A 24,712-nucleotide genomic window follows, 5' to 3' on the forward strand; every position below is an offset into this window, starting at 1 on the left:
GCAGCACTTTCCAGGGCTGCAGCGCCGGCCCATCGCCTGGCAGTGGCCCCCTTCCCTACTCAGGCGGTTCAGTTCCCTGGGCGGCCCAGGAAAAAAAAATCAAAAAAAATCGGACCTTCAGCTGCCACTGCAGACACGTGATCTACTTGGTGACTCACAGGCGGGCCACACCCCTTCAGGCCTCCTAGCCAGGCCTTGCCACCAGCCAACACTGGATGCATCTTATTACCAAGGGGAACAGCTAACTAATGCCCTTGACAGTCCAAATAATTACCTTTTTTCAGCTAAAGAACTGACTACATAAAACATGGAGGGGGGCAGGCTCTGCCAGCTCTCTAAATCCGAGCCCCCAACCCCTCTGAGACCTGGGCCAGGCCTGACAGACGGATGGGAAGCAAAATATTCCCATTAAGAAAAAAAAAAGCTATCTTACACATTAATACTTTTTCCCAAAAATTTTATTGGGGGAAAACTACAAAACATTTACAGTACAATGTTTACAGTCACAATTTGTAGTGAACTGATTCCCCAAAAATATATTACAACTCAAGTTGACTTACTGTGTTACATTCAAATACCTACTTCTGTCAAAGTAGTCCAGAATACATACATACATACATACATAGTGCTCCAACTGTACCTACGTACATACAAACTAAAGCTACTGCTCATTCACCCGCTGTCTAGGAAAGCATTCCTGCCCTTCTACATGGGGAAAGAAAATAGTACAAGTTTTGGGATTTCCTGTAATTAAACAAGGCATATTCATGTAATACATACTATTATTTTAGCACTAAGAGGTGGCCTCCTCACTTTATCTCTATAAAAAAAGTGGTAAAAATCTTTTCCTTTTGTGCAGTTGAACCCATCCTACATTCAAATTCTCTCAAGCACTAATAGACAAAATACTTATTTGGTTGAGGAAGATTTAAGGCTAGTTCTGGCCCTTCCAAAGGCACTGAGAGAGACTACCCCCCATTATTGCTACATGTCTTTATACGCAGAGTATGTCACAGTAGAACTGGTGGAAAAAGCAAACAAGAACTTTTTGCTTGTTTATAAACTTGGAATGAGAAAAGCATGCCACATTTAAACCTGATTGCAAAGTATGTGGTCACTTTTTTTCTTTAAATTTGGATGGGCTACAACCATTTTACATTCTAAGAAAACTCAAACTACTTCCACAGCATGTAGATTTCTGTAAAGAAATCATTCAATCTTTCAAAATTTACGTAAACAAGGAAAGAAATTAATGAAATAAATATTACATACAATCTCTTAAATTAAGATTTTTTTTACTCATTTACAATAAAATAACCATGTGAAGTTACAAAAGTCATATATTACTGTGAAAAGAACATACACTCCACATTTTGCCGATTAATAATGGCAATCATAATTTAACATAATAAAAGAATATATATCTATTGCTTTCCATCATACTTGATAAATACAGTATGAACAAAATTTTCAATGTATACTTTTCACAAGATAATAAATAAGTTAAATAGTTTTTCATATTGAGTTGTGGTGCAGTGGTGCGAATCAACTCAAAACAGCTAAAAAAATCAGCAGTTATTCTCCAACAACTACAAACTAAGCTCTGCCCAAGGCTTCCAGAGAGCAGACAAAATGGTTCTAAATTAAACATCCACTAAGTGGTGGCAACAAAACCAGTAACCCAGTATGAAACTTTGGAATGCAAGGTTTTTCCAGGCACACATAACTTGGTAAAAGAAACAACGAACAAACCTATGGAGCCTACTATCAAGGCATATTCGTGGCAGAATATTAAACTCTAAAAGCTTATAGGCTTAACAAGGTGGTGGCTTGGCTGGCTTGTTTACACTGGTCTGAGACAAACAGTAAGGAACTCCTTTCAAGACAAGAATTCCCACATCTGGACTGTAACTAATGCTTTTCAAGTGAGGATATGGAATGGTGGTTGGTAGCTGCTGGTGCTGGGTTGGCTTTTTCCTAAAGTCCCAAACTCATCTGAGACTAAGAAAGTTTAAGTGTTTGGTTTTTTTTGTTCTATTCGCATCACAACTGCCCAGTTGTGAATATTTTGTTCATCAATACAAAAAGTTCGTTGGCTTTTTTTTTTTTTTTTTTGCTCAACAAGAATGAAACTTCGTAATAATAAAAATAATTATAGAAAACAAAACAAGAGGAAACCGAAAGGGGAGGGGTGGGGCCCCTCCCGGCACACAAGTTCGAGTCCAAGTGCTCGGCCCAGCCTGCAGTCCGCACGTGGCCTCTGCCCCCACTCAAGCCCCCCAGCCCCTGGCCCGGGGGGGACGGCGGGGCACCCCCAGCCCCCCAGGGGCGGCCTTCCCGCCTCCTCCTCACTGGCGCCCCCTTGCCTCAGTCGTCGGAGATGGAGAGGCGGCTGAAGATGGGCAGGCGGCGGCCCGGGTCGAGGCTGGGGGGCTCGAGGGTGGGGGACTCGGAGCCGCTGAGGCTGCCCGAGCTCAGGGAGCCGCTCAGGTAGCTGTCGCGGTCCGACAGCGAGTCGGGGGGGCTCGGGGGCGCGTCGAACACGGGCGACTCGGACAGGCGGCGCGGCAGCTGGTAGCCGAAGGGCGGCGAGGGCGGCGCGGCGCCGGCGGGCAGGGGCGCGGGCGGCGCGGGGCCCGGCTGCTGGCCGCGGTAGAAGGCGGCGGCCGCGGCCGCGAAGCTGTGCGTCTGCAGGGCGAGCGGCGCGATGAGGCTGCTCAGCTCGGGGCCGAAGGCGAAGGCGTTGTTGGCGCAGGAGGCGGCCGCGCAGGCGGCGCACGGGGCCCCGGGCGCCAGCAGGTCCTCCGCGCCCCCGGCGCCGTACAGGAGCGCGGCCGCCGCCGCCGCCGAGCAGCAAGCGGGGCCGCCCGAGGGCGTGGAGGCCGCCGAGGCGGACGAGCAGGACGAGGCCGACGACGAGCAGGACGAGGCCGAGGAGCAGGAGGGCGGCGGCGGCGTGCGCGACGTGGGGCTGTCGAGCAGCAGCGGGGACTCGAGGCCCGCGGGCGGCTGGTGGTGGCCCGACGGGAAGCCCGAGAAGCTGAGGCTGTGGTGCAGCTTGGGCCGCGGCTCGCGGGCGAAGCCCAGGGGCAGCGCGTCGCGCGCGCCGAAGGCGCGCAGGTCCCCGGAGGCGCCCCCCGACGGCGCGGGCCTGCGCTCGTCCGCGTTGTGGATGAAGTGGCAGCGCGGCCCGTAGGGGCAGAAGCCGATGGTGTGGAAGGTGCGGCACAGCTCCGTCTTGTACTTGGGGTGGCGCGTCAGGCTGCGCAGCTCGTGGAAGCCGTGCGCGAACTGGCACTTCTCGCCGTACTTGCACGTGCCGCTCTCCTCGAAGGGCCGGCACAGCTCCGTCTTGTAGCGCGTGGAGTTGATCTGCGAGCCGCCGCCCCCCTTCTGCTGCTGCTGCAGGTGCAGGAGGTGCTGGCTGCGCTCGCCGTTCTCGCTGAACGAGCGGTCCCGGAACTTGTTCTCCTTGTTCAGCAGGGCTGTGCCGCCGCCCCCCGACGGCTCCTTGAGGGGGCCGTAGGCGGCCGGGCTGCCCGCCACCCCGCTGCCGCAGCTGCCGCCGTTAGGCGCGCCCGGGAACTTGGGCGAGCAGCTGCCCGGGCTGGGCGCGGGGTGCGCCAGCGCGTGCAGGTTGCTGGCCGAGTGCCGTCGGAGGAAGCCCGGCGCGAAGCCCGAGCTGGGGGCGGCGGCCACGGGCGTCCCCACTGCCTTCTTGTCCAGCATGTTGTTCAGATTGAGGTTGGCCAGGGATTTCTCCGTCTGCCGAAAGGAGGGGAGCGGGGAGGGGTAAGAGACGGAAGGGTTGGGGCGAGCTGCAGAGTAACCGCCAGTCTTCTGGTTCTTCTTTCTTTTTGATTTCGACTCGGCCCCCGCCCTCCACCCAAACACGCGAAAAAGCAGCACGTTCGCGCGGGCCCGAGCCGGACTCCCGCTCAGGCCGCGCCGGGGCTCCACGTGTGGCCCTCGGCCCGGGTCGCCGGCCTGGGCGGCGCGCACTCGGCCCGGGAGGCCCGGGAAGCGTGGCCGAGCCGGCCGGGGAGAAACGAAGCAGCCACAGCCGCTCCCGCGCCCGGCCCCCTCCCCGCGCCCTCTCTCCGCCCACGAGGCGCTAGCGCAACTGCTGCAAACTTCGGGATTTTCCCCCGGCCCCCAAAAAGTCGGGGTGGGGAGGGTTTCCCCAAGAGCCGAGGCCAGAAGGCGGGTCTGAGACCGCGAAGGGCTCCCCGCGTACCTTGCACAAGAAGTCGATGTCGTAGAAGGCGGACAGAAGTGTGGTCGACATGTTTGTGGGTCCTGCGGCGTCGGCGGGGCAGGCGGGGAGCTCCGAGGGAAGCCCGCGCGCCGCGGCGGGCTCCAGCCACGCCGAGTAACGGGAGCGGGCGGGGCGGGGCCGGGAGCGGGCCGGGCGAGAAGGGGCGAGGGGAGCGGCGTGGCCGGGCGCGAGGGGCCCGGAGTGCGGCGCGCGGCCAGGCGAGGAGCGAGGGCGCTGCTGCGCGCCCGGTGCCCAGCCGCCCCCTGCGCGGCGCCCACGGCAGCTCGCGGACTGCTGGAACCCGGCGGCCCGCGCGCCCGCGCCCTTTATAGGCCGCTCGGCGCGGCGGCGGGGCGGGCGCGGGGGCGGGGCGCTCGCCGCCGGGTCTCCAGGCAACGCGCCGCCCGCCGGCCCGCGACGTCACGCGCCTTCCCGGCCTCCCATTGGCCGCCGCCAATTTTTTTCCTCTGCGGGGGGGGGAAGCCGCGGGGCGGGGCCGTCGCGGGCTCTCGGGGTGTCTGGGAGAGCGCGTCTGGGTGGGTGCCGCCGGGGGGCGGGGGCGCGCTGCTGGGCATCCCCAGCGCACTGGACGGGGCCGGGGCCTTGCAGCCTGGAGCGCGCCCGCCCCGCCTGCTGCTGCGGGGCGACACCGCGTCGCTCGGACCTGCCCCGGTGTAGCGCCGGGCGCGGGAGCTGCAAAATGCACGGGTCCCCCGCCGTCCGCGGCCGGCTGGCCGGCAAAGGCGCTGCGCGGGGCGGCGGGGCGCGGGCTCCCGGCCTCGGCCCGCGGGTGGAGGCTCCGTCCCGACTGCACGTGGAGACGCGGGGGGCGGGGCGGGGCGGCCACGCGGGCTGCGGCGGGCGGGCGGGGCCCCGCGCTCCCCGCCCCGCGCGCGGCCGCGGTCAACAGGCCCGGCCGCCCGGGCTGCGCGAGTCACATCACAAGACCTTGAGCCGGGGCCAGAGGCGCGGGCGGGCGGGAGGACGGGCCGGGGGGCCGCGCGGGCCGGGGCCGCCTCCCGCCTCCCGCCTGGCTCCGGGCCCGCGGCCTCCCCGCCTCCCGGGCTGGGGTGTAGCTGCCCGTCAGGCCCCCCCGCCAAGCCGCTTCCCTGCCCCCCAGCTCCCCGTAGGCCCCAGGCTCCGGCCGGGGCTGACCCGGGGCCGGGCGGGGCGGGCGCCGAGCGCTCGGAAGAGGGACTCGCTCCCATTTCCTCTGCATTTCCAGCAGCAAATGTAGAAAAATGGATGTGGATGGAGGCTAGGACCCATCCAAGCCATGAATTTCAAGATAACTGCCCGAGGGTCCCACACCCCAAAAGCCTGTGCTGGGAAGCGCTCCGCCGCGGGCACCCTCCGGGTATGGGGCAGACACCCCCTCTAGCGCCCAGCGAGGCTAAGGCCGTTGGCGGTCCCACTGGGGCAGATGATACAGAGTCTGTTGCAGGGCCCTTGTCACTCCCTATCTGCAAGTATGCTGCCAAAAAGCTGTAGCTGGGCCCAGGATTTTGCACACCTGGCTGCCGAGGCTGCAGTTGGGCTTACGTTGAAAGACGCCCTAGGTGTCTGGGAAGAAAGCTACGGGACCCACACCCCTTCCCAAATTGATCTTATTTCACCTTGCCCTCATTTCCATCAGGTGCTCAGTTCCTCTGTTAACCTGGAAGGGAATGAGCTGGGCCTGCCAATCGGGGAATCAGACTCCTGAAGTTCAGTTTGAATGCAGTGCCCACTGCTGTACGCCCCCTACACCCTCCCAGGGAGCTAGAGCCTGGGTAGGCCTGCAGGGACTTTGGGATCAGAAACTTAGGGCTGGGAGTTCAGTCCCTGCCCCTGACAAGCCATACGAGTTTAGGCAAATCATGTCATTTTTGTGTACCAAATACCAAGTACTCTTTGGTACTTGAGTTTTCTGGTAAAACTAAGAGAATTCCTGCTTTAGTCATCTCTCACCTTTGTGAAGGTGCAAATGAGTTGTTAAAGGTGTTCAAAAGATAAGTAAAATCCATCTTATTTATTAAAACAAATTTACAAAGCATAAAAATGGAGAAAGCTAGGCCTCTGGAAAGCTAGGCCAGATGGCTAGAGGTCCATAGAATCATGAACGCAGAGCTAGGGGGCACCAAATCTTGCACCCTAGGACAGTGCCCTCAGAAGAGGCTACTGCTTCATTCTTGACTGACCCAGCATACTCTGGCCTTTAGACAGGGCTGGGCTTCTGTGGCTGACACTCCAAGAACCCTGGCTGTTCTGCTTTAGTTCTTTGTTGAAATGACCCCCAAACACAACAATTTGAGGGTGGCCCTGACAGTACAGTATTCTACAGTTTCCCTGGGAACCAGGAAAGTGTGGGATAGCCATTTCCCTAGCCATTGCTACTGCAGGTCAGCAACATGATTTTAGATACAAAACCAGTGACACATCTGTCCCTCCTGCCCTTCCAGGCTGGCCATAGCCAAGATCAAAACCTGGGGTAATTCCTCCTACTCAAAGCTATGAGAACACCCACTTTGCTGGCTTGGTAGAAGGATTCTGGAGATAACATATAAACATGCTATGGTACATGCTTTGGTACAGAGTACCTGTTGGTGTAAAACATTTTTATAATTATGCAACTGCTTATATTTCATTTTAAATGGAGAAAAAAGGGAATGCTGGGCTTTGCTGGAGCCAGTTTCATAATATTCTACCATGGTTATCAGCACATTATGCCAATTCCCTGACTTCTCACCAGCCAGTTCTTCATAGAACAAAAGAAAAGTTAGGTTGGCAACTTCCCATCAAGTGTGTGTGAGCGACACAAATGCCTAACCAGGTAATTAATTTAGGATCACAAAAAAAACACATTTTAAGCTGAATGGTGCAAAACCAACCAAGGAATTTCCTGTTCTCTTTAAGACAAAACTTTGGACACTAAGTTAACTTTTCTCCCTGCCTCTGCCTATAGAGCCCTTTCTTTATACTTCTAGTATGGCTGTGTTTTTAGTGTTAGATGGTTTTCTTTCAGAGAGACAAATTATATCTGAAATATAAGCCTTTCTGCAGTAGGAAATGATCATATCAAACGCTCTCTCCTCTAAACTGCCTCTTCAGACCCTCAAACATCAATAATATAATTCTAAGTGACTGCTCACCTGAGAAGTATTTTAAAATATTTATAGATCCTAAAAGCTGGACCAAGTTTATTTACTATTGCTGAAATGGCTTTTTCAGATAACTAGGATGAAAAATGAATGTAGATGGAGGCTATGACCCATCCAAGCTATGAATTTCAAGATAACTGCCTGAGGGTTACACTTACTCTGAAATTACAAATTAACAATGGCAAGTCAACGAAAAACAGGACCAGCAGCAAAATGTGTGCAAGAGTGACACCTGCTGGGTGTCTGAGGAAGATGACTGGGCTCGGAAAGGCAGAACTGAAATGGGTAAATGTATTTTCTGGCATCCTAAATAAGAAACCTTTTGTTATTGTCACTAAGAAAATGATAATAAACAGTGTAGGCATCAAATACATCATTTATTCTGGCTCTCCTTTCCCCAGGTTCCTTCTAACAGCCAACAGGCTGTGATTTCACTGGGTGGCAAAATCAGGTATCCTAGCATTAGCACAAACACTTCTTTCTGGGGTAGGAGCTCTCAATGGCTCTTTTAATAATTAGGATGGCATGTGTAGGTCACTCAGGACTCACATGCAGGCAATAAAAAAACCCTATTTGTACGAAGTTGATCCTTAATACTCTCAGGATCCATCTAACATTTGGAACATATTTCTGCTTTAGCTAAAATGGAATAAAATTGGGAATTTTGACCAAATGGGCTGTTTGCCAATGAATCCAGGTCCTACATCCAGCCCAAAAAAGGAGGGGTGGTGGTGGAAATCATGTGTCAAAACCCAATTCTGTGCAGTCAATTCACAGAAAATGCAGGCTGGCTATGGCTGGGCATTAGAGGTCCTGGGGGATGAAAAAGGCTAATTCAGGCCCACAGGTGGCCTGCACCTGGGAACAGAGTAAATATTCAATGTGGTAGCCTCACTTCCTACAGTAGCTGCAATAAACCAGGCTGCCTTGAATGAATGAACTGAAGAAAAACTCCTCTGTGGGAAGACTAGACTTACAGAAGTTGGGGAGGTATGAAGGGAAAAAAATACTTGAATTTATGTTCAACACATTTCCTGCAGGTTTAGTGGGGACTAATCCTCCCCCACCCCCACCCCCACCCTCAGCCCCCAAGCTGTCTTTCTTCAACAAGCCATTTCTGTTCCTGGAAGAGTTAACTGATTTGCTTTTGCTGGAGAGTCCGAAGCACTGAGAACTAGGGGGTCTTCCCCTTCCTTTCCTTCAAGAAAGGCCAGCAGCCTCAGGCAAGCCAAAGTCCTTTCCTCCTGAATGCGCAGTCTCGTGAACTCCACTGTCTTCAAAAACTCTGCAGTTGGTGGCAGCTCTTTGAAGAGCTGGGAAAGGAGGTGGCACTGCTCTGATGCTGTCCTCTGAAGATGACAGAGCCTCTCAGGGCTGAGGGGACACTGGTTGGACTTGGAGAGAAGACTGTAGAGGTTCCTATAGAGGTATTTTACGAAGATCAGGGTCTCAGCCCAAAAGTTGACTTCTACTTTTTCAAACAGGTAGTCTTCTTCCACCTAAATCAAATGAAAAGCCAAAAGTCAACCTTACAGGGGATGTCTGCAAGCCCCAGTCACAATCAGAGTCCTACCAGATGCAGAAGAGGTGTGTCGCCTCCCCCACCGGGGAGAGGGCCCACTCTTGCCTGTCAACACCAGCAGACACATACCACTTGCAGCCTTGAAGGTCACCTTCTATTTTCACTTGTACTTCTCTACCAGAGAGGAATTTTTTTCTCCAGACTTAACATGACCTTTGATAAAAGATGTGTTTGTGGTTCCAAGCCAAGATATTTTGGGGGCCTGGTGCTGAAAAGGGGACCTCAACATGGCCGTGGGCCCTAGACCTAAAGGTGCATCTAGAAATCAGACAGGAGGGAGGAAGGGAACTCTCAGCAGCAGAACAAAGAACAAACCACCACGCATGAGACAGTAACTAGTCTCAGTATGAAATCAAATTTCTATAATGCTGGGGATTTTCAAGGTCATTTTATCATAGACACTTTATCTTGTTTCTCAATTTCCCATAAACAGGCTGCTTTTTGAACTCTCAGCCTGCTGGTGATGCCAAGAAGGCATCTGAGCCAGACACTGGTGAATATGAAGTTCTCAGATCCTTTTGCTGCTTGTCTTAGTCCTTGGTTTTCCTGGGCGTTAACTAGTCCCTCACCAGGAGAGGCTAGTAGTTTTCTTCAATCAGCAAATACCCTGCAAGGACCCTGATTTTCTGGAAATGTTTCACCTTCAGACCTCACCATGGGGAGCCCCTGGCTCCTCCATTGCTGACTAATAAGATTCTCCATAATTCAACTCTCAACTTCCAAGGAGCCTCTTTCAAAGTCCTCTCTCCCCACAGACCAGAACCCCAAAAGCCGGCATGAGAGCTGCCCCAGCAGCACCCAGCAGGCTGCCATGTTCATTTGGACAGTTTCTTGATTGGTTACTGCTCTGAGCATCCAGAAGCACGTTTCAGCAGGCACGTTAGACCCAAGTAGGCCTGTACGTGCTGTTTCCAGTGGGTTTAAGACACTCCGACCTGACCTCCACTGTCCTGAGACCCCAGGACTACCTGACGCTCGCTCTCCACACAGACCACGAGGTCATCACCCTCTCCCAGCAGCCATCCCAGCAGGATTGGGAGTCCAGGGGCCAGCTGGTCCCACTGCTGGAGCAGGTCACACAGCACAACCAGGGCCACATCCAGAGCAATGGAGGCATCCACCTGGCAGAAGGCAAATTCTGTGGAAACAGAGAGGTGAGAGATGAACGTGCTGCTTGGGGCCAGCCCAGGGAGGTTCTACAAGACTCTGGGAATGTGAAGGGCCCCAGGTAAAACCACTGTCACCAGCCTGGTAGGGAAGCTGGTGGGACAGGCTCACCAAAGGTTATTAACCCACTTCTGAGTCCTGCTGTCTACACAGCTAGAGCCTCTCACAGTGTGGACAGGAGCAGACCCACCTGCAGGACAAGACATTTACCTCCCCTTAGCCTGTCTCGTGTAATTGGAAGGATACCAGGAAAGCTTCCCACCCAGAGCCTCCTCTGCAGGCCTGCCACAATGCCCACATTCCAGCGGTCTGCCCCTTCCTCCAGCAGCAAATCCGGCTGGGCACGTAACACACAGAACCTCTAATATGTTAGAACAGGGCAACAGCGACCTTGCTCTTAAAGGGCCAGAGAATAAACCTTTTAGACTGTCACGACTACTTAACTCTGCTGAAAGTAGCCAAAGACAGTAAGTAAACAAATGGCTGTGGCTATGCTCCAATAAAACTTTATGTGCCCCAATAAAATTTGAATTTCATGTCACAAAATAATTCTTATGATTTTTCCCCAACCATCTAAAAATGTAAAAACCATCGTTACAGTTCACAGGCTGTGCAACAACAGGTGGTGGGATGGAATTAGCTCAGGCTTTGCTGCCGTCCTAGAGTGACTTCGTCTTTCAGACGCGAGTGTTCCTCGCTGCCTGCGTGAAGGGCACCGAAAGAGGAAGTGGGCGCCTTCGGGAAGCCATTGCTTGCTTCACCATTTTGCCTGAGACGGTCCTAAATATGGGTTTGAAGGGAGGCTCAGGGTGTTGACACTTCCGTAAAGAACTCCGCCCCTCCCAACACCAAGCTGGAGGAGGCTTGAAACATGGGACCGGAATCCCACCGCCCAGACGACGAACCTCTGTGGAACCATCCGTGCACCAGCGCTTGTTCTTCAGTAACCCCCTTCTGTGGAGACCTTGTCTTTCAAGTCAATCCACATTTCCAGCTCCAGCCCACAGACGTGTCCCTGACCATGGCCCAAAAGGGAGGTGCTCAGCACACAGAAGGCTCAGCATCTGGAATGGGAGGCTGAGTTCTCCATGGTGTGGAACCAGGCTTAGGCCTATTGTGAGGACCTATTATGGGCTAGGCCCTGACCAAATACTTTCTCTCCAGTCCAACATCCTATGGTTTGGGTATTACCATCCTTACTTCACAGATGAGGAATCCAGGGCTCAGACAGGGTAACCCACTGTGTACAGTCACAGAGCTTTAGGTGGCTATAAAGAAAATGAAATCGACAAGTTTCATGGTGCAATCAGAGCACAGACTTGGAGAATTAGCACAACATTCCAGAGATCTCACCTGCTTTGTGACGAGATAAGCGGGGTTGGTGACCTCCAGCAGGGCCAGGACTTAGAGCTCACGGAGCAGAGCCTTGACTCAGGAAGCAGCCAAGGGACCGGTTACCACGTTCAGAGGCCCAAATCAAGCCCAGGACCCCTGCCCCTTAGCGCCCCTGCTCTCCATACAGCTGGCTCTGCAGCCTTGAGCGAGGGCTTACACTGGGAAACAGAAAGAGGGGTGTGTATGAAGGTGCATTTTGGCTGCAAGTCTGAGCTAGATGTTGGTCCAGCCTTCACCTACAATACAATCCCTGTTTTTATCTCTGACTCCTCTGTGTAGTTCTCAACTGTTTTAGAATCTGTACAGGGAGAAGGCAGAATTAACAGGCATCTTTCAAATCTCACAGAATTACATACACAGGAAGACCACTACTGGGTTAAACACAGAGCAGATGCTCAGAACATTCGTTTATGGCTCTGAAATCTTTCCTCACTGGATTTCGTATGAACACTGACAGAGGGATTGCCACAAAGAAAGCATTCAACAAATGGTGAACTAGTATCACTGTTGATGACAACAAACACTTTCCTTCTACTGAACCCTAACTGCTCCGTCCGTGAGGGAAGTATCCCTATTAAATAAGTGAGGAAGCTGTGCGCACAGCGGCTGGGCAAACAGGTCCAAGTCCACCGTCAGTAGTGGTGGCAGCGAGCCAAGCTGACCTCGGGGCACAGGCCGCCCCTACCCTGCAGGGGGCAATGAGAAACACTCCCCACACCCTGGGAGATGAAGTCAGGCTTGGCTTTATCACCTTTAGTTATTAAAAAGCTCCCAGCTGAGGGCCATATTTGGGGGGGGGAAGGTAAAAGCTGTAAGTCCTTAGTATTGTGACACCTGCAACTGGTCAGCTTATCTTGACACCCTTCTAAAAGATCTGCCCTCTGATTCACCCCCCCCTTCTTTTTTATTGTCACCTTAAGGCAAGGGCTGGAAGGCCCACAGGGAAGAAAAAACTTTTCTGTACCAGCAAAAGCAGTGCCTGTAGCTCAGGCAACACTACTATTGGGTCCATCAAGGACACATGGGGCTGATCAGAGATGCGCCCAGGAAGGCCAGACTCCCACACCTGCCCTACCTGCCAGGACTGATATCCTCCCTCCTGCACCACTTTGCCATGAGTCATGCTTAGGAAGTGGCAGGACAGTGATGGGAATAACAGAGGCATGAGAGGAGAACTGGTGCATTGGCTGGAAGTGGATCCAGATGGAATTATAACCACCCAAACACCGATCCTGCAAGATGAGGGGGAAAGGGGAAGGAAAGCTGGGATGGGGGTGGGAGGATGATTAGCTGGATTTAGATCGCCTGCTCAAGGGTCCAGATGCATCCCATCAAATTCCCTTTTTTACTACCTTGTCCTGGAGCAAGACAGCTCAGCCAGAACAGTCCAGATCCCCACTGGCCAAATGCCTTGTGAAGGGGAGGGTGAAGAGTAGGGAGAGGAGTTTTTCGCCCAACCATGAAGGCCAGCTAGGCTTCATAGGCTTGCCAGTCCATCAAGGAAACAAGAAAGCAAGTGACCAAGCAGTAAGTGTGTCCGAAGAACCTGTTGTGTGTCCAGAACAGCCAGACAATTTGGAAAACTATAACAAAACTGGAGGACTCACGATTCTTGATTTCAAAACTTACAACAAAGCTACGGTCATTAAGACAGTGTGGTGGTGGCATAAGGACAGAGACCCCTAGACCAATGGACAGGAACTGAGTGTCCAGAAATCAACCTCACACTTACAGTCAGTCAAGTTTTGACAAGGGTGCCAAAACCATTAACTGGGGAAGAAATAACAGTCCTTTCAACCAGTGGAGCTGGGACAACGGGATATGCACATGCCAGACAAGGAAACTGGACCTCTACCTCACGACATAAACAAAGATTAACTCGAAATGTATCAAAGACCGCAACGTAAGGGCTAAAACTATAAAACTCATAGAAGAAAACATGGGCGTAAAGCTTTGTGATCTTGTATTAGGCAATGGTTTTTAAATATGACGTCAAAAGCACAAGCAACAAAAAAGTTAGACTTCATCAAAACTGAAAATTTTTTGTTTCAAAGAATATCATTAAGAAAGTGAAAAGACAACTCATAGAACTGGAGAAAATATTTGCAAATCTTATACTTGACAAGGGATTTGGATCTAGAATACACAAAGAACTTTTAAAACCCAATAATAAAAGAAAAATAACCCAATTAAAACATGTGCATGGGATCTTAATAGATGTTTCTCCAGAGAAGATATACAAATGACCAATAAGCACATGAAAAGATGCGTACCATCATTAACCATCAGGAAAACGCAAATCAGAACCACTGGGATAACTATAATAAAAAAGACAGGTAGTAAGTTTTGGTGAAGATGTGAAGAAACCAGACCTCCCATGCAGTGCTGGTAGAAATGTAAAATGGTGCACCCACTTTGGAAAACAGTCTCAAAGTTTCTCCCACTCTTAGGCATACAACCAAGAGAAATAAAAAAAACATATGTCCACACAAAAACTTGTACATAAATGTTCGGAACAGCATCGTTCATTACAGCCAATAAGTGCAAGCAACCAAAATATCCACGGCTGTTCCAGGATAATGAAGGCCTGTCCCTGGGGCCCTGGCATGTGAAGGGGCAACAGGGTGAGGCATGAGCTGGGTCTAGACCACAGATGCTCTGGACAACAGTGTCGGGCCCACGTCTGGCATTCCCCTCCATTCAGCAAGGATTCCTTTGACCTGAAGTATATGAGGCCCTTCCCGTGCCAGGTCCAGTCGGCCCCTGCCCTCTCCAGCACCTCCCCTGCAGGCTGCCTGCTCCCTGGCGACTCCACTCCGCCGAGCCTCCCAAAGTGTTCAGTCACCTGCACCTCTTCCTGTGAGGTACGCGCCTTGTGTTTTATTTCTCTCTACATGGTCACTGGCCCCAAAGCACTCCTCCTGGAAGGGGCAATGTGACCCTCTCCCCATCTCCCCGAGCCTGAGCCAGTGACGGCAGGCAAAAAAGGTGGGGTACAATGAGGATGCCCACAGACGGTGGGTGTAGGGTGGGGAGGCCTGGGCAACGTGAGATCCCCTTCTTCCATCAGCCTCCTGTCCTCTGCCGGGCAGGGTTCATTCAACGGCTCTGCGGACACATTCCACATTCCTCACTGATGAGCTCGGATCTTGCAATTTCTGTTTCCCTTTCTCTGAAGTCACTCCAGTTTTCTTTAGCTTATTTCACTACTGGAACTTCTTTCTGTTTCTCTCAGGGAATTTCTTCTCAGCCTGAGTTCTGAAGATTGACTAGCTCCTTCTGAGTTCTTCCTAAAGCTTCTCTGGCCCTTGGTGCCACGCACCCCCTTACTCCTCCTGGTCCCCCACTCCCAAACTCACCCCTTTTAGCTTATTCAGGGCTTGAGGTGGGATAGCAGAAGAAACCAAATGACTGATTCATTTCAGCAAAGCTGTCATGACCATAAGGCGCTGAGTTCCCCTGAGGACGAGTCCAGTCCAAGAACAGGACACAGAACAGAGTTCAAGACTGGGGGGCCGCCCAACTCCCCCAACACATTGGTGGAATATAGAATATAGTGGATGCAGATGGTCCTGAAGTGTAACTGAAGACTAGAAATTTGAAAGTATAAAAATTCAGGAAGATCATTTTTCTCTCCTGAGGGCTTTACTACGACCAGCTCCAGCCTTATGCGGAATCCAGGGAGCCCCCTCATTGGTGCCCCTCCTCATCCCAGGCTTTCACAGCGATACACAGAACAAAAACAGCCCGTGGTCACATAACCAGCAAATCAAGGTATAAATGACTCCTAAACACACAAAGTGATTTTAAGATGTATAAACAGTGCTCAAAATGTTAAGTGCCTCTAAATTTCAAAGTTTCTGGGAAGTTTATACCTTGAAACTAAGTTCACTCCCAGGTTTCCCAAGGCCTTTCCTATCTGTCCCCTGTGACCAACATTCTCTAGCAGCCTCCCTGGAATTCACGTCCACCTTTCACAGGCATCAGGACCTGCCTGCTGCCACGGCTGTGGGCCAATGGAAGTGGGACGGCTAAGGCTGGAGAAGCCTGGGGGGAGGGACGGGCCACAGGGGACCTCTCGTTAAAAACAGGACAGGGAAGAGAAAGCAGGGCAGCGAGGCTCCGGATTTTTAGGCAACTAAAAAGGAGGAAAGAGCCAACCATTGCAGGATGGATTTAAATGAGTTAAATCCATTGGGGTGTGAAGGGTCCGGTACCGGAGGGTGGGGGGAGGGATTAGGAGGAAGAGGAACTCTGAAAAGCAGCAGGTTGTTTTTGACCTTGAGGATGGTTTGACCTTGTTATGAATGTTACTGGTAAAAACAGTCAACATAAAAGTAAGCTCAATATGGCTAAATAACACACAGCAAAACTCACAGTAACTGATCAGAGAAGTCACTCTGTCAGTAACACTGAAAACTGCGAATCACAACAGCAACAACCACGGGGGAAATGTTACATATTAAAGAACAAAACTGGGGATGGTAAAACTCAAACTGATTAAAATTTTGACCCCAAATCAACTCTTCATTGTTAAATTTACGCATAAAAGGGTTGATACTTAAGAAAATAAGGGAGAACATTAGAAATGGTGTACGTGATCTATATGGAAAATTGATCAAGGAAATAAATTGGTTTGATGGAGTTACACTGGAAAATGTTTCTTGATGAAATTTAATCAAAGTTGGTATAATTCAGATTAAAATTTTATATTTAAATTTATATTTACACAGAATTCCTGAATTTGGTCCTTGCCCAAGAAGCAGTAGCTGGCCGACTTCCCCACCCTTCCTGTTCCCAAACTCGTGGCCTCTCCAGCCTCTCACCGGGCTCGAATCTTTGGCCAGGTACACAGAGCTCTGCAGCTCCCCGGGTCTCTCTGAAGCTCTCCCTTCTGCTACTTCCTGCCCTTCCTTCCTGGTGGCACCTTGCCCTCACCTCCAGATCCACAGGTAGCTGTCCTGACAATAACGGCACCTGCCTCTCCATCCCCGCGGCCACTCCTGGGTGGCCCACATCCCTCTTCCTTCAACAGTGGGAACCTTCCTACCAGCCTCCTTGCTTCCTGTCTTGTCTTCCTACTCTCCACGCCTTCCTCTACCCTGCGGTCAGGGCGATCCTGCTAAAGCCTTCAGTGGCATCCTGAAAGACTGACTGTTCTAAGTCCTTAGCATGAAAGGCTCTTTCTGCCTGCTCCCTCCGCCCAGGGAGGGGTAAGTCAGGCCACAGCTCTCTCGTATCACTTCTGCATCACTAGAGCATTGGCCATACCAGCCACGCTGTTTCAGGTTCACATGTCCCTTCATTCTGGGCAATTAGTTCCTTTCTCACTAATTCTTTCCCTGCCTTAGTCCAATATTTTCTAGTGGCCCCAAATCCTCTCAGCACCTTAGCCCTTCCCCACCCCCACCCCCACCCAGACTGTCTGTCTTCTGATTACCAGCATCTCTTTGGTAGCCTTACTCACTTTCAGAGAGACTTCTGGTTCCTCAACTTTATTCCTTCTGTTTCTTTCCAGATCTAGCAGAATGAGGTCAACATGTCTTGGAGAGTGGGGACGGGTGTATAAGCCTACTATTCCTTGTCAGAGCAGACCTAGGAGAGTCTCCATCAAGAAAAGACCTCTAATTCCTCAAAAAGTTAAACATAGAATTACCATATAATCCAGCAATTCCACTCTTAGGTATATACTCAGAAAGAAAACCAGGTACTCAAACAAAAGCTTGGACATGAATGTTCACAGCAGCACTATTCACAATAGCCAAAAGGTAGAAACAACCCAACTGTCCATCAGTGGGTGAACACATAAACAAAATATGGTATAGCCATACAGCAGAATTACTCAGGCATAAAGAGAAACCAAGTACCGACACACGCTACAACACGGATGAACAGTGCAAACATTGTGCCTAGAAAAGCCAGGCACAAAAGGTCATATATCATATGATTCACTTACATGAAACATCCAGAACAGGAAAATTCATGGAGACAGAAAGCAGACTGGCTGCCAGGGGCTGGGAGGGGAGGGAGCACAGGGAGTGACTGCTAATGAACGTGTGTGTGGGGTGGGGGGGTGGGGGGGTGGCGGTGATGAAAATGCTCTGAAGCTAGAGTGATGGTTGCATATTATGGCTGTATTGAATGCCACTGAAGTGCACTTTTAAATGGTTAGTTTTATGTTATGTGAATTTCACCTCAACAAAAAATAAAAATAGAGAAAAGAAAGGACCTCCTTGGGGTGAGAGAGTATGCCAGGAACAAAGGATGAGGGGTTGTTCAAATTCTGTGTCCCCGAGGCTTTAAAGAAAAGGGGGTGGGTAAGAAGGTGCCTCCTGAATCAGTATGGTTCCCCAGGACACATCTCCCAAAGACAGCTTGAGTAGGGGTGTGGGGTGGAGAGATGAAGGTGCACATGGGCTGGGCTCACACAGGACAAGAAGTTTAGGACTTGGAGGACTAGGAGGGTTACAAGCTTTAGGAGGGCGGTCTTAACAGCCACTGAGGAGGGAGCCCTTGCTTTCCTGCACCGCATCACGTTCAGTAATAAAACAAGACATTTTACATCTAAAAGCACCTGCAAGGTAAGACTCATATATGTAAGTGGATTCCATGAAATGGAGTTTTATGCAAACAGCGGAGATCAGATCACAAAGCTGCACGGAGAAATCTCTTTACCCAAATTACACAGACCCACTCGTCTGGTTTCTGTTTCATTGCCTGAGTCTGTTTTATAGTTGTGCTTTTTCATGAAAGCTTTTAAGGGAGGCTATTCCCTGACGTCATGCAAAAGAAATGTCTGAATACAATTACATTATAGAGCAGTGCTTTTGGAAGAGAACACAGCCACGAAGCTGCTGGTGTCCTGTTTCCTTACCTTTAAAGCCATTCATCTGCTCTCTAAAAGCAGAAGCCCCCTACCCAGCCCTCCCGGTCCCTCTGCAGAGGGCAATGCATGCAGCCCCATGTCCCCCCGGGGCGGGGGCGGGCGGGCCGTCGGGCAGTGGGGTCCAGCGGGGCATGCCCCGCCCCAGCCCGCCCGGTGTTCACACTCAGTGGAGGTGAGGGCACCGAGCCTCCGCTTGGCTCTCAGGACTCTACTCTAAAACCTCCTTGCCCCGCCCTCCTCTACCCTCATGCCTTATTCACACTGGCCCCAGGCTCGAGGAATGGTTTTTCTTAAAAGCTATTATGAAAAACAGCTCTTCTCAATCAAAATCTGTTCTATTGTGAGCAAATTCTCCGGATTTTTCCTTTTTTCCCTTCCTCCTGGCAGGAGCTGCCATCCTCCTAAATTTCCAGCAGAGGCTGTTCCTTCTTTCCCTCAGTGTGACTCGGACAGATCAGCACACTCCTGCCATTTCTAGACAACCCCCTCCCCCGTCTCGCTCAATGACCCCCCTTCTTTTGAAGTCCATACTAATCACTTAGCTAGAGACCTGGCCTTTCTTAATGACACAGACTCACACACCCCACTGGTGACTCCAACATCCACGAAGATGTCCCTCCCAGTATTTGGTTTCACCGTTCTTCAGCCTCCTCAATTCCAGTACTCTCAGTCTCCAATTTCACTCTACTCCCAAACGATGATGGCATCTGAGAATCTGTCATTACTCAGAATTATTTCAACTTCAAGATCTCAAATTCTAAGTTTTTTTAAAAATCATTTTTAAATGAACATCATTGCTAACATTTATTGAGCACTTATGTGCAAGCACTATCATAAGTTCTTAATATGTATCAACTTCATATGCATTATTAGAATGACATTTTCAGGTTCAATGAGCCCCATGTTATAAATGACATGAGCAGAGACACAGATTAAAACATGGGATTTAAACCACATAGTTATGCACTATGGTTCCTATACCATATGACCTCTCTAATATTCCTAATGCAATTTTTTAACTTTCTACCTCCACTGAAACTACCCAGTCACTCTAATCTTGACAACATCCTTGACCCTGACCCCTCTCATGGCCACTGCTTGCCCCTCTCTGTATCCTGGACTCCCTGGGTCTGTGATGCTCTGCCTAGTCCCCAATCCCTTGGTCAACGTGACCTGCTACCAGGCTCAACAGTGTTCCAGAACCACCTCTCCCCAGACCTAATCTATTCCACTTTCAGCTACAGATTCTAGCTGATGAGAGGCAGTATACAGATTAGGCTCTATAAATTCATGCTATTTAATCTCCGCTGGCCTCTCACTGCCCCCTGGCAATTCTTGATTCATTTTTTGGTGACTCCTAACTGAACCTCTGTATAAACGGCTCCAGCTTTCTCCCTGTCCCTATATCCTACTCCCTAACCACTCATTCCTACAGATAATCTTGTCTTCTACCAGGGATATTCAGCATAAACTCAAACTTCTGCCCTCCCCACTTTCAGAATTTCTTTAATGATTCTTCTAAAACATTAGCTTGAAGGCAGAGCAGGGTCTAGGAAATGTGGTTTTAGGGCAAAGGAGTAAAGTCGGTGTTTATGTGAGAGAGAGCCCTGCAGCGGAGGAAGCTCATGGAGATGGCACGAGGTACTGCGTGAAGAAGGCGTGGAGGTGAAGGGGCTGCTTCTTGCCGAATTTGAAGGGGGGTGGGAATGAGAAGACGGATGAGGTTACAGGGTGACCACACATCACACTTGGGCCCTTTCTCTGCCTATCTCCTCCTTACTTGTAAACTCTTTGAAGCTGGCTCCTCACTTCCCACTACTGAACCCTTTCTCTCAACTCTCTTGTGACATGTCCTTGGTCCTTCTTCTCCTTGACCTGACCTCTGACAGCGTCTGGCATGGTTGGCCAACCCTGTCCTCCTGACAGTTTTCCTTACTGAAGTTTCATGACAATGGAGCCTCTTGGTTTCCTTGATGGGTCTTTGTTACTTCCTTTGCTAGCTTCCCTCTCAAACTATCACAATGGCCTCCTAAGAATGCTCCCTACCTTTAATTTCGTTCTCTCCCTAATCCATCCATTTATCTCTCTCGTTCAATATATATTTATTGAGCCCCTGGCATGTGCCAAGCACATGGTAGCCATTAAACTGTGGCAGAATTAATCTTAATGCATAACTCTGATCACGTTAGTTATTTGTTCAAAAATCTTTACTGCTTCTCTGGTGCAAATAGTATCCAGATTCTTTGGCCCAGTACTCCAGATTTTAGTGACATCTGTTGATTTTGTGGCCTAGCTTCCATTCGCCTTCTTTGGATAGCAGTCTCCCATCTCCCCCTGGAGAGCCAGCCCCTCCACACATTTTGGTCCATGTGGTTTGAGTGGGGCCAACTCTGCTCCCCACTCCAGGCATGGACACCTGCCCCACATCATTTCCCCCACCTCAGATTAGTTCTGGGATGGGCCTGGAACCCAGCTAGAGCCATTGAAAAAGCAATGAGACCTTAGTGGCACAGATATAGCTGGCACTCCTATAGCCATCTTCCAACTCCAAAGGAAATGAGAGCCTATCTGAAAACAGAGCCAACCTAAGAGCTGGGGGGAGAAATGGTAAGCAATTAGGTCCTTGGGACACAGTTTGGCCCTTGATTACGCCACATCTGAAGCCAGCCATAGCCCCAGAATTCTCACTTATATGACCCAATATGCCCCTCTGTGCTGAAGCAGGTTGGGTGGGACTTTCCATCTTTTGCATGCGACAGAGTCCTGCTTGACCCAAAGGTCCTCCCCTGCATCCCAGCGTCACCTCACCCCACCCTACTCATGCACTTGAGGCTCGTACCACACTGACTCAACCCTTCCCTGAAGAGGCCTCATCCTTGGCAGCCACTGTCTTTCTGGAACGCTCCCCGTCCTTCCTCGTCGACACTATACCCACCCCTTCCTTAAGGTTCAGTTCTGATGAACTTTCCTCCTAGCAGCCATTCTCCAATTTCCCCCAGTGACAAACGTTTGCTGAATAAATGAATAAACGGCTAAGTGAACAAACAATGACACAGAAATAGGGTGCAAGGGTGGTGGTGGCGATTCCAAACTGATGTACAAACCTGGGGTCCAGGAATCATCATCCAGTTTATCACGGACTTGTTTGGGGCTTGAGACTTGTTTTCTCTATCTTCCCACCGATGTAAATAAATCCCGGCTTCCTACCCTCCTCAGCCATCATTTCCTTGAGACACTGGCTTTTTAGAACGTTAATAGATATTTTTATTTATCTATCTATTTTTCTTAGTTTATTGATTTTAGAGAGAGCGCAAAGGAGAGGGAAAGAGGGAGAAACATCGATGTGAGAGTCCAACACTGATTGGCTGCCTCTTGCACAGGCCCCACTGGGGACCAAGCCCGAAACCTGGGCATCTGCCCTGACCGGGAACCGAACAGGCAAGCTTTCAGTGCCTGGGACGAAACCCAGCCAACAGAGCCACACCAGCCAGGGTAGAATGGTGGTAGATATTTAAAACAAAAATCCCAAACTCCAAAATCAACCAAAGAGGGGAAAAATTTGGCTATTAAACAAGTTTGAAAAATTCTGGGTTAAACAGTTTTTGTGTGTTTTTGTGTGTGTTTTTTTTTTACTATAGGGAGGTGGGGATGGGGGCAGGGTATGTAGCTTTTCTCCAACTTACTCATAAAACAGGTACCAGAGCAGAGGGAAGTGCCACATTCTTCCCTGCAGACATGCCTCAGTCTAAGGTAGTGCGGGTTATTTTATATACACACATAAATACCCTGCCCTTTGTTCAAGGTGCCTATTTGCTCTGCACACTGACTATTATGAACACAGAAAACGGTTCATTGTTGAATATGGCATGCTAAGTGGTTCTGCTTTCTGGCAAATCTCCAAACCATAATTACGAAGGGACTCGAGCTGCGGAGGAATTCTTGGGTTACAGGAGGCTTTGATCCCGCTGTCGCCTTCTTTCCCCACCGCGCATTTCCATGGGTGTGGCCGATTTTCATTGTTTTTCACTGCTGTGGGGCCGCTTCGAAGGGGAGGAGTGACTGGAACCGCAAGGCGACCAGAGGCCGGGGCCCCTCAGCGACCGCCGAGACAAGGCTCTGGCTAACTCTCTGCCTTTCGGAGCCCCCAGTGGCTGTAACCAAGGGGCTGCACAAGCTCTGTCCAAGTATCGGAGCCGGAATGCCGAGGCCTCTAACATTCAGTTTCCCACACACTCTGGGAAGCTCGGATTCTTAAACCTCGCTCATTATCGGGTTTCCAGCTGGGGTAAAGCCTCGGCACTAAATGGCTGACATGAGTTTGCTCAGCAAAAGGCAACAGACTCCGGGTGGGTGAGGCTTTGTTATTTTATTCTCATCAAAGTGGAGAGATATGATCTAAAATTCTGTGGGTAGCTACAGCCATTTGGCAAGTGTTGAACTCAAACTCACATAGCTGCCTCCCCGGTAGCACAAAAATACGTCAACCTGGGCACAAACCGTTAGGTCAAGCTTCTGAATGAGCTAAATTCCTTTCTTTTGAAACATAAAATGTCAAGAGGGACATACCTTTAAAAGAAATCAGCCTCTTTTAAATTTTCCCCTGTCTGAAAAGAGAGACAGGAAAGAACACCTGCAGGTGTTCATGAGTCTATGACAGAAGGAATGAAAAGTTAACCTTCCAAGTAAAGTGGTAAGTTTCTCTATTTGGTAAATAGAAATGACTCTATAACAAATAGCAAATTTCTGGTTTTCCAGCATTAAGAAACTATCGTTTAGCATTTGGATTGGGGATGGAACCTTGTTCACTTTTTGACATTTGTTTTTATTCATATTTTAATATAGCTATTCTGTGAGATATGTGATTACCCCCATTTTACAGATGATGAAACTGAGGCCAAGAGAGTAGAACCAATTGGTTCAAGATAGGCGACTCTGATTCCCAGATCACTACTGTCTCTCCAACACGGCACTGCCCTTCAGAGGTCTTCTTCCAGATGGGAAAGCACCTGCTCGGTTATGGGGAGAGGTCCCTTTGTTGGTGGGTAGAGAGTGGAGATGGAGAAACAAACAGGGAGAGAATGGAGGAGTAGACAGAAATCAGAGTCCCTCAGGGCAGCAACAAGAAACCAGAGGTTCTATCTTAGCGGGAGGGAACTCAGAGAATTGCCCAGAACCCACTTGTTTTGGGGAGGGAGCCAGAACAGTGTCCTTCAAGTGCTAGTTTCCATTGGGAAAGGCAAAGAATTGAAGCAGAAGGCCACTGATGTCCTGGTGATGAGCCCCAAAGCATACTCTTCACTGTTGATTGGGGGGTTGCTTCTCACTGGTAAGTAGACAGGTGGTCAGTCACAACGAGGAGAGAGGGGTGCCCACCCTGGGCAGCTGGGCCCAATTCCAAAAGGCTAGACTTTGGGGCAGTACAGGAGGCTTCTGAACTTCCCTCTCCCCTGAGTGGGCCAACTTAGTAGGATCCCATGGCATCTCCCTGCTCAATCTATTCCATTCCCACCTTTTCCGTCGGCATCTGTCTTAGGACGATGCATATGAGCTCATTCTGGAAATGGGAGACCTTTCTTTCTGCTCAAGGTGAAGGTCAATGATCCGCTCAGCTAAAAATGAACTTAAGGCCACTATCAATGAAAGGAAAATGAAACACACGCAAAAAGTCAAATCCCCCTGCTATTTACATTACAGAAAGGAACACAAAACCTTATTTAGTAATTATTATCAACACTCAAATATGTAAACTTTAATTACATGTTATAGACCAGTGAGAGCAACATGAGGAAGGGGGAGGAGGAGACGGGAGTGTAGGGGAAAGCCACAGACTGAGAGAAAGAAAGCCCAGAGGCAGGCACCAAGGTCCAAGCTCAGAGGCAGGGACGCAAGGGAGAGGAGGGAGGAGGCACAAAAAGGGCCGCATTCAGTAGGCTCGGGGTGAGGTGACTGGTAGGGCCCTAAGGGCAAGGCCTATTAGTGGGTAACTACTGCTTACAACTCCTACTAATCTTTATTCTTAAACTTTCAGATGTCCCCCCTTTTGGAATGGGGGAGACACATGAGCCCACTGGAGAATTGCTGGAATAAACGGAGGAGGCTAAGCTAAATTTGAATTTTAGATAAACAATGAATAACTTTTTAGTATAAGTATGTCCCAAATTTGCATGGGGCATACTTATACAAAGAAATTATTTGTGGTTCACAAATTCAAATTTAACTGGGTGTCCTGTATTTTTATTTGCTAAATGTGACAACCCTACACCAGAGGCCAAACATTCTTTGGA

General features: G+C 50.2%; 2 protein-coding genes across 4 annotated transcripts in view; both read right to left on the reverse strand.

Moving 5' to 3' along the window:
- Positions 1 to 2,092: 2,092 nt before the first annotated feature.
- On the reverse strand, positions 2,093 to 4,555 carry ZFP36L2 (ZFP36 ring finger protein like 2). Its single transcript, XM_081156024.1, has 2 exons — positions 4,238 to 4,555; positions 2,093 to 3,765 (listed from the first exon to the last, which is right to left on the reverse strand). The coding sequence occupies exons 1-2, from the start codon at positions 4,286 to 4,288 to the stop codon at positions 2,368 to 2,370; spliced, it is 1,449 nt and encodes a 482-aa protein (XP_081012150.1). The 5' UTR covers positions 4,289 to 4,555; the 3' UTR covers positions 2,093 to 2,367.
- A 1,703-nt stretch (positions 4,556 to 6,258) lies between these two features.
- Positions 6,259 to 24,712, reverse strand: part of THADA (THADA armadillo repeat containing) — a 267,741-nt gene continuing 249,287 nt past the window's right edge. For all 3 annotated transcript variants that reach the window (XM_081155905.1, XM_081155906.1, XM_081155904.1), the window contains exons 37-38: positions 9,949 to 10,118; positions 6,259 to 8,897 (exon numbers count right to left, since the gene is read on the reverse strand). In XM_081155905.1, coding sequence (XP_081012031.1) covers positions 8,502 to 8,897; positions 9,949 to 10,118 — 566 coding nt within the window. In that variant the 3' untranslated portion in view covers positions 6,259 to 8,501. The remainder of the gene's footprint in view (positions 8,898 to 9,948; positions 10,119 to 24,712) is intronic.

This window comes from Miniopterus schreibersii (genome assembly GCF_964146895.1).
Source record: "Miniopterus schreibersii genome assembly, chromosome: 13".
NCBI lineage: Eukaryota > Metazoa > Chordata > Mammalia > Chiroptera > Miniopteridae > Miniopterus > Miniopterus schreibersii.